General features: G+C 34.3%; 1 protein-coding gene across 2 annotated transcripts in view; it reads right to left on the bottom strand.

The window, feature by feature from the left end:
- Positions 1-477: 477 nt before the first annotated feature.
- The window catches only part of CC1H1orf185 (chromosome C1 C1orf185 homolog), a 35,220-nt gene continuing 25,488 nt past the window's right edge, over positions 478-10,209 (bottom strand). For both annotated transcript variants that reach the window (XM_007077225.3, XM_042997140.1), the window contains exons 4-5: positions 3,013-3,049; positions 478-1,192 (exon numbers count right to left, since the gene is read on the bottom strand). In XM_007077225.3, coding sequence (XP_007077287.1) covers positions 798-1,192; positions 3,013-3,049 — 432 coding nt within the window. In that variant the 3' untranslated portion in view covers positions 478-797. The remainder of the gene's footprint in view (positions 1,193-3,012; positions 3,050-10,209) is intronic.

The raw sequence follows: 10,209 nt of genomic DNA, 5'->3' as shown, positions 1-10,209 counted from the left end.
ATTATATTTAGCAATTTTTCCCCAAAGAAAGAAAAAGGGGACTAAGTACATGGACAGTATTTAGGATAAAGAGGAAAAAAAAGATTAATTACAGAGTGGGTGTCAGAAATCCCTCAGGACCAAACACAGAACTCTGACCAAGGGTCTCTGATTAGAGAGGAACTCTGATTCATCTAGCTTGAATCAGAGGCTTAAGAACATAGATGCCCACATTTTCATCACAGTGGGGTAAGGATTAGGAAACCATTCTGAGAAGCAGACATAGGAGAGGGCAAAGAAAAATTATATTCTGGATTCTTCACAGTGTTCCAGGCTCCCCTAGAAGAGCAACAGATATTGAGTATATTGTTTACCAAAATCGTGACAAAATAAAAGTTGAATTGTAGGTGATTGATGCATTTAAAATTCAGAAAACCTGATGAAAGTATTCTGCCCAGCCCTACCCACATTGAAATAAAATTAAAAATGTCAAAAGTATAAGGGAATGTTGTGAATGTTTTATTCAAAACTCTATTTGTGCTGAAGATTTCTTATTTTCCTGCATGTTGAAATACATTTGTATTATTTGTTATATCTTTTGATGAGATACAAGGAGTTAAGCTTAATGTTCATGATGTCACTCTAATTCTTCCTGTAATTATTTCTAGAAATAAGAATCAGCAAGGGAAGTAGGACCACTATATGGCAAGGAATAAGAAAAGTAATATTAGTATGGACATTCTAAGAGACTCAGAAGCTGGTAATTTGGTTTTAACTTTCCATGATTTCAGTGTACACAAAGTTTCAAAAGAAAAAAGTCATTCAATATTATGTTGAAATTTTTGTATTTCAACTTCTGCATTTCTTCGTGAAAATATTTCCTTAATGCTGTCATCTTTCTGATCATCATAAAGTGTCATATTCAGTACATTTTCAGTACATTCTTCTAATGAAATTGTTGACAGGTATGAAAATACTTTTTCCATTAGAGGTTCTCTGAGAAAAGGCATTGGAGAGCTCTTTTTTGCTAGAGTATCGTCAGAAAACCAGTCATCAGCTGCGTCTATACTTTGGCTGTAATGAGAATCAGATTGTAGTGTCGATAAACTTAAAGTAACACTGCTGGGATGTGTTGTCGAGCTAGTCTCTGAAGGGTCACAAATGACCTTTTTTGTTGCAAGGCAGAATTCATCTTTAGAGTGATCTCTATTTGCTGTAAAAGAAAATTAGACTTACTATTAATATTACATAATTCATGAGCCAAATCTTACTTATAAAGACAATGTTTCTTTTTAAAATTCAGACTCTTTTAAGGGTTATAATGGACAGTAGGATGAAATAGTGAAATTCTAAGTTGCTATCACCATCTGTACAATGTTGAATATGTAATTAGGAATTAACAATTTCATGATAATCAAGAATAGAAAAGGCTATTCTGGATAAAATCAACCTGTTTTCACAGGAGAAGATTCTAAACAGGCTAGAAAGCTCAGTTCTGGAATGTCCCTTAAATCAGAAAATGTAGATAGTTTCTTCAGTATTTATAGCTAAGTAAGGCCTGATTTTTTAAAATAAATTTTAAAAATGCATGCTTCTGGGGGTGCCTGGGTGGTTCAGTTGGTTAAGGGCCTGACTTTGGCTCAGGTCATGATCTCATGGTCTGTGAGTTCATGCCTGACATCCAGCTCTGCCTGACAGCTCAGAGTCTGGAGCCTGCTTCTTCAGATTCTGTGTCTCCCTCTCTCTCTCCCCCTCCCCCGCTCATGCTCTGCCTCTCCCAAAAATAAATAAACATTAAAAAATAAAACAGTAAAAAAACATGCTTTTGTAAGATTACAAAATGTTTGGTCCACAGTGGGAAGGGCCTATGGGCTGGTGTTACACCAATTAAAGTAACATCTAACATTCCTAGAGTGCCTTACAATGTGCAAAGCGATTTGATATACTTACATATCTCATTTATCAATAATTTTTCAAGGTAGTTACTATTAGCACCACTTCACAAAGGAAAAGACATGTTTAGAGACTGAAGACTCACCACAAATCTAGACTTCATCTGGACTTCTAGTACTCTAAGACTAATGCTTCTCCCATTACATTATTTATGCTGCACAGTTGGTATTTTAAAATTAAAGTTTTAGAAAATATCATATGATATAATATCCTAAGCATATGTTATAATATTTTTACATATTGGCTTTTGATATTAATTTACAACATTAATTATTTATTTTTTTAATTTTTTAAATGTTTATTTTTGAGAGAGACAGACAGTGTGTGAGCGGGGGTGAGGCAGAGAGAGAGAGGGACACAGAATCTGAGGCAGTCTCCAGGCTCTGAGCTGCCTGCACAGAGCCCAGTGCAGGGCTGGAACTCACAAGCCATGAGATCATGAACTGAGCAGAAGTTGGGCGCTTAACTGACTGAGCCACCCAGGCACCCCTATAACATTAATTTTTAAAGCTGTTTTAGATACTTTATTACATTTTGTATATCCAACTTTTCTTTTATTTTCCTTTTTTTTTTTTTTAAAGTAGGCTTCATGCTCAGTGTGAAGCCCAAGGCAGGGCTTGAACTCATCACCCTGAGATCAAGACTTGAGCTGAAACCAAGAGTTGGACACTTAACTGACTGATCCACCCAGGCGCCCTTATTTCCAACATTTCTTAAATTACTTAGGAGGATAACATTTTGAGGTACTAGGGACTATGCAATACGCATAATCTAAAGGATTATAAAACACTCATGTCTTTTGACCCTCCAGGATTACTATATGACACTAGCTATGATACCTTTAGATATAAATAAGGAACAAAAATTTAAATTACACATTTTAATTTAAGATATGACATTGCAAGTTTTGTTTTCTAAGAAATATATGCCTGCTCACATACTAATCCATTAACATTTCCCTTGAATTTCCATGGTTTTCAAAACAATAGGTATCATTTAGGTCAGCTTTTTGATTCTTTAAGATGTGAATTGTTATAAGTTGGTTATGATTTCTTTTAATAAATTGTTGAGAAAAATTACCTTTTATACATGCTGTTTCCTTTTTTCTTTGTTCCTCCTGCAAAAAAAAAGTTATTTGTATTTAAAAAACTGAATGGTTTCTATGTGATTTTTAAAATATATTTAACATATATTTATATAAGAATAATACGTTTTAACTTCATAATTAGTGTACTATGGAATGTTCTTTTTCTATGATATGAATTTATTTTATCAAAAATATGTTGTCAGAAAAGAAAAAGTGTTGGGGTATTATCTGGAAAGAATATGAATTGGTTCAAGAAGGCAGTCTCAGGATAGGGAATGAAAGGGTGAAATAGAGTTCATCAGAATTATTTCTCTCCCTGCTCACTAACTCAGAGTCACTTGGTTAGAACTAGAGAGGGCTAAAAAAGTAATTAGAATTCCTAGACTTACTCATTTCACTAACCAACAACAACAAAAAAATGAATTTTATAGAAATGTGTCTATTGTTTTGAAGCAAATAAAACAGTTACTCAAACAATACATTCCAGATGTGTTCTGTGAAGTGTCATGGGATAGTAGTTGTTGAACTCCAGGGCATCAGAATCACTTGTTGTGCTTATTAAAATTCTAATACTTGGGCATAATATCAGACCCTACTAAAACATTCTCTGGGAGGTGTTTGGGAGTATGCATTCTAACACGTTCTGCAAGTGGTTCTGATTCAGGTTTTCCTTAGACCACAAGACAAATAATCGGCTAGTACATAGGGTGTTTGGGATTGGCTGGAGAGATAATAACACTGTTTCTTGTGTTTTGGGGGAACTGTGTTAGTACTCTGTTCTGATCTGCATTGTCCTGTCCCCCAAAATGGTTTGCTTAGGATACACCGTACATATATATACGATATGTGTGTGTGTATGTGTGTGTGTATATATATAAGTCTTATACATACATATAGGATAACATTAAGCCCTTTTTTCACAATCTTTTACTTATTTGTCACTTTTACCTTTTATTAGTCACTTTTTTTATTTGTCACTTTACTTATTTGTTTGTCACTTTTACCTTTTATTAAGATAAATGCCAGTATAGGCTCCTGATTTACCTTGCCGGATTTAAGACCAATTCAATTTGTGACTCCTGTATAAATTATATTAGAATGCTGCCTCTCAGAGTTTCATGTGCCTATGTCTTACCTGGGAGTTTGTTCAAATGCAGATTATGATCCAGTAGGTCTGGGGGCAGAAGGGGGGTGGTCTGAGATTCTGCAATTCTAATAGACACTCCCAGGTAATGACGATATTGCTGGTCTGGGGACCACAGAATAAGGCCCTAGAATGATTGAAATTCCACCCAAACTAAGGGAATAACAAAATGAACATTCTTACATATTGCTGACTATAATTAGGTAGAATTTTTATGGAGGGCAATATAACAAATCTACTTTTAGAAATGTATTTTTTCCAAGTTAATAATTTTGGATTTGTGTAAATATACAGTTAGCAGAATGTTCTTTACAATACTGTTAAGCATTTTTAAAACTCTAAATTTCTAAAAGTAAAGAAATACTTAAATATATTATGATAACCAGACAGAGAGCCAGTAAAAAAAAGAGAACTACAGGCCAATATCCCTGATGAATATGGATGCAAAAATTCTCAACAAGATACTAGCAAATCGAATTCAACAGCACATAAAAAGAATTATTCACCATGATCAAGTGGGATTCATTCCTGGGATGCAGGGCTGGTTCAACATTCACAAATCAATCAATGTGATATGTCATATTAATAAAAGAAAAGATAAGAACCATATGATCCTATCAATTGATGCAGAAAAAGCATTTGACAAAATTCAGCATCCTTTATTAATAAAAACCCTCGAGAAAGTGAGGTAGAAGGAACATACTTAAATATCATAAAAGCCATTTATGAAAAGCCCATAGCTAACATCATCCTCAATGGGGAAAAACTGACAGCTTTCCCCCTGATATCAGGAACACAACAGGGATGTCCACTCTCACTGCTGTTGTTTAACATAGTGTTGTAAGTGCTAGCATCAGCAATCAGACGACAAAAGGAAATCAAAGGCATCAAAATTGGCAAAGATGAAGTCAAGCTTTCACTTTTTGCAAATGACATGATATTACACATGGAAAATCTGATAGACTCCATGAAAAATCTGCTAGAACTGATACATAAATTCAGCAGAGTTGCAGGATACAAAATCAATGTACAGAAATCAGTTGCATTCTTATACACTAATAGTAAAGCAACAGAAAGACAAATAAAGAAACTGATCCCATTCACAATTGCACCAAGAAGCATAAAATACCTAGGAATAAATCTAACCAAAGATGTAAAAGATCTGTATGCTGAAAACTATAGAAAACTTATGAAGGAAATTGAAGAAGATATAAAGAAATGGAAAAGCATTCCGTGCTCATGGGTTGGAAGAATAAATATTGTTAAAATGTCAATACGACCCAAAGCTATCTACACATTCAATGCAATCCCAATCAAAATTGCACCAGCATTCTTCTCAAATCTAGAACAAGCAATCCTGAAATTCATATGGAACCACAAAAGGCCCCGAATAGCCAAAGTAATTTTGAAGAAGAAGACCAAAGCAGGAGGCATCACAATCCCAGACTTTAGCCTCTACTACAAAGCTGTAATCATCAAGACAGCATGGTATTGGCACAAAAACAGACACATAGACCAATGGAATAGAATAGAAACCCCAGAACTAGACCCACAAACCTATGGCCAAGTAATCTTTGACAAAGCAGGAAAGAATATCCAATGGAAAAAAGACAGTCTCTTTAACAAATGGTGCTGGGAGAACTGGACCGCAACATGCAGAAGAATGAAACTAGACCACTTTCTTACACCATTCACAAAAATTAACTCAAAAATGGATAAAGGACTTGAATGTGAGACAGGAAACCATCAAAACACTAGAGGAGAAAGCAGGAAAAGACCTCTCTGACCTCAGCCACAGCAATTTCTTACTTGACACATCCCCAAAGGCAAGGGAATTAAAAGCAAAAATGAACTATTGGGACCTCGTGAAGATAAAAAGCTTTTGCACAGAAAAGGAAACAATCAACAAAACTAAAAGGCAACCAACAGAATGGGAAAAGATATTTGCAAATGACATATTGGACAAAGGGCTAGTATCCAAAATCTATAAAGAGCTCACCAAACTCCACACCCAAAAAAACAAATAATCCAGTGAAGAAATGGGCAGAAAACATGAATAGACACTTCTCTAAAGAAGACATCTGGATGGCCAACAGGCACATGAAAAGATGCTCAACGTCGCTCCTCATCAGGGAAATACAAATCAAAACCACACTCAGATGTCACCTCACGCCAGTCAGGGTGGCCAAAATGAACAAATCAGGAGACTATAGATGCTGGAGAGGATGTGGAGAAACGGGAACCCTCTTGCACTGTTGGTGGGAATGCAAATTGGTGCAGCCACTCAGGAAAACAGTGTGGAGGTTCCTCAGAAAATTAAAAATAGACCTACCCTATGACCCAGCAATAGCACTGCTAGGAATTTATCCAAGGGATACAGGAGTACTGATGCGTAGGGGCACTTGTACCCCAATGTTTATAGCAGCACTCTCAACAATAGCCAAATTATGGAAAGAGCCTAAATGTCCATCAACTGATGAATGGATAAAGAAATTGTGGTTTATATACACAATGGAGTACTACATGGCAATGAGAAAGAATGAAATATGGCCCTTTGTAGCAACGTGGATGAAACTGGAGAGTGTGATGCTAAGTGAAATAAGTCATACAGAGAAAGACAGACACCATATGTTTTCACTCTTATGTGGATCCTGAGAAACTTAACAGAAACCCATGGGGGAGGGGAAGGAAAAAAAAAAGAAAAAAAAAGAGGTTAGAGTGGGAGAGAGCCAAAGCATAAGAGACTCTTAAAAACTGAGAACAAACTGAGGGTTGATGGAGGGTGGGAGGGAGGGTAGGGTAGGTGATGGGCATTGAAGAGGGCATCTTTTGGGATGAGCACTGGGTGTTGTATGGAAACTAATTTGACAGTAAATTTCATATAATAAAAAATAAAATAAAATAAAATAAAATAAAATAAAAATAAATGCATTATGATACATAAATATTAATAAAATGGATATTCTTCCAACTATTAAAAATGATGCTATAGTATCAGAAGTAAGGAATCAAAAAATGATGAGGACATATCAAAAAAGACAGAGAAACAACCTTGAAGGGGTTCCCACTGGCCAAATTTTGAAAAATCTGACAATCAAAATAATTATAGTAATGGATTATCATCTGCTGAATAACACAGAAACCCATTAGTCTATACAGATAATAAATAAATACATAAAGTAATAAAGACGGGGACCTTTTTTCTTACAGTAGAAAGCCACACGACAAATATAGATGGAAGTGGTAGAATTAGAAAAACATCATTTTGCTACAGTTTTGTAAAGATTGGCTCAGGCAAGAATAATTTATATAGCTAGTAAGTAGAGTTTGATGAAGGATATTTACATGATCACAAAATGTCATCACACAAATTATTTAATTGCTAGGGCAAAAACTGGAATAATACAGTAGGTGAAGAACAGACACCATCCTGATTGTGTGATCAACTAAAATCACTAGTGAAAAGTAGACAAATATTGAATGTCTTCAGAGCTGATAAAATGAATCTGATCATAAGGAAAGTCAAACTGAATCTATGATCTATAAAATAACTGGCTTGTATTCTTCAAAATGTCAATATCAGGAAAGACAATGAAAGGGCATTCTAAAATATATTGAACTGAATAATGATGAAAAGAAAACATAAAAATTTGTGGGATGCAGCAAAAGGAGTGCTTAGAGGAAAATATAAACATTAAATGTTTATATTATAAAGGGAGGGAAGTCTAAGAATAATAAAATTGAAACTTCCTAGCAAGACTGATTTAGAAAAGAGAAATATAATCAGGAATAAAAAGAGTGCCACCACTAAAGATTCTATAGATATTAGAAGGATAATAAATGGATACTATTAAAAACTTTATGCCAATAAATAACAACTTATATAAAATGGACAAATTCATTGAAAAAACATAAATTTCTAAAGCATACAAAATAGAACATTTAAATAGCCCCATATCTATTAGTTACTACATTTATAGGCAAAACTTTCTCTTGAAGAAAACTCCAGATGTAGATGACTTCATTGGTAAATTCTAGAAAAACTTTGAGAAAGCAGTATTTTTCAAAAAGTAGAAGAGCAGGAAACATTTCACAATTGTTTTGTGACCAGAATAACTGTGATATTAAAATCTCACAAAGATATTACAAGAATAATACCTCATATGAACATAGATGCCAAAATGATTTAAAATATATTAGTAAATCAAATCCAGGGGGGGTTATTCTAGGAATACAAGGTTGGTGTAATATTTGAAATTAAATGTAATTCACATTAACAAAAGAGAAAATCCATGTGAATTATGTCAAAAGATGCAGAAAAACTATTTGGCAAAATTCAGCAAACTTCATGACTAAAAAAAAAAAAAAAAGCAACTCTCAGTAGACTAAGAATAGAAGGGAATTTCCTTGACCTGACAATATGCATCTGTAAATTCCATAACTAACCTCCCACTTACTGGTGAAGAGTTGAATGTATTATGCATTCTAAGATCAGGAATATAAAAAGGATAACTGTTCTCACTTCTATTCATCATTATACTGGAGGTCTTACCCAGTACAATAAGATGAGAAAATAAAATAAAAGCATAAAGATTGGAAAAGAAGTAAAATTGATGTTTTTCACAAATGATGTGACTGTATTGAAGAAAACCCTATGGATTCTACAACAAACATTACTCGAAGTAATAAATAAATTTATTTACAAACGTCACAGAGCACAGGTCAATATAAATATCAATCGCAGTAAAGATGGCAATTTACTATAGACTAATTTGTAAACTAAATGCAATTCCCATCACAACAATCTTAACAAGATATTTTGTAGCTAGAGATAAGTTTATCTTAAAATTTTATAAACGGGCAAAAGCTTTAAAAAAGTTGAAAAGAAGAATGAAATTGGAGGAACCAAACTGCTCAATTTTATGACTTACTACGTAGCTAGAGTGTGGTATTGGTAGCAACAGACACACAGGTGAATAGTACAGATAAAGAATGCAGAAATAGACCCACACATATATGCCCAATAGATTTTTGACAAAAGTTGCAAAAGCAACAGTGTAGAAAGGATACCTTTCCAATAAATAGACATCAGTAGCCCCCAAAATGAGCATTGATCTAAACCTCACACCTTATTAAAAAATTAAAAGCAGATCAAAGATAGAAATATAGAATGTAAAACTTCATACCAAAAATAATCTTGAAAAAGAAGAACAAAGTTGGAAAACTTCCTGATATTAAAACTTACTTCAAAGCTATAATAATTAAAATGTGATACTGATAGGGGTGCCTGGGTGGCTCAGTTGGTTAAGCCTTCGACTTTGGCTCAGGTCACGATTTCATGGTTTGTGAGTTCGAGTCCCACTTTAAGCTCTGTGCTGACAGTTCCAGAGCCTGGAGCCCGCTTCAGATTCTGTGTCTCCCTCTCCCTTTGCCCCTCCTCCACTTGCACGCTGGCTCTGTCTGTCTCTCTCTCAAAAATAAATAAACATTAAAAAAAATTTTTTTTAATGTGGTATGATGTAAGGGATAAATATATAGATCAATGGAATACAATTGAGATTCCAGAAATAAATGCTCACATTTGTAGTCAACTAACTGACTTTCAACAAGTGTGCCAAGACAATCAATGGAAAAATAATAGTCTTTTCAACAAACGGTGTTGGGACAACCAGATATCTACATGCAAATGAGTGAAATTGGGCCCATACCTCAAACCACATATGAAAATTCACTCAAAATAGATCCAACACTTAAATATAAAAGCTAAGACTACTAAAACTCTTAGAAGAAAACATACGCATAAATCTTTACCACCTTCAGTTGGAGAAAAGTTTTAGATATGACACTAAAGCTTTTATCTTGATGAGGTCCCAATAGTTAATTTTTGCTTTTGTTTCCCTTGTCTCTGGGCTACAGCCGATGTTAAAGAGGTTGCTGCCTGTGTTCTAGGATTTTGCTGGTTTCCTGTCTTACATTTGTCTTTCATCTATTTTGAATTTATTTTTGTGTATGGTGTAAGAAAGTGTTTCAGTTTCATTCTTTTGCA

The sequence above is a fragment of the Panthera tigris genome, chromosome C1 (genome assembly GCF_018350195.1).
Source record: "Panthera tigris isolate Pti1 chromosome C1, P.tigris_Pti1_mat1.1, whole genome shotgun sequence".
NCBI lineage: Eukaryota > Metazoa > Chordata > Mammalia > Carnivora > Felidae > Panthera > Panthera tigris.
Note: the sequence above shows the minus strand (reverse complement) of the source record. Positions and strands in the feature narration are given on the sequence as shown.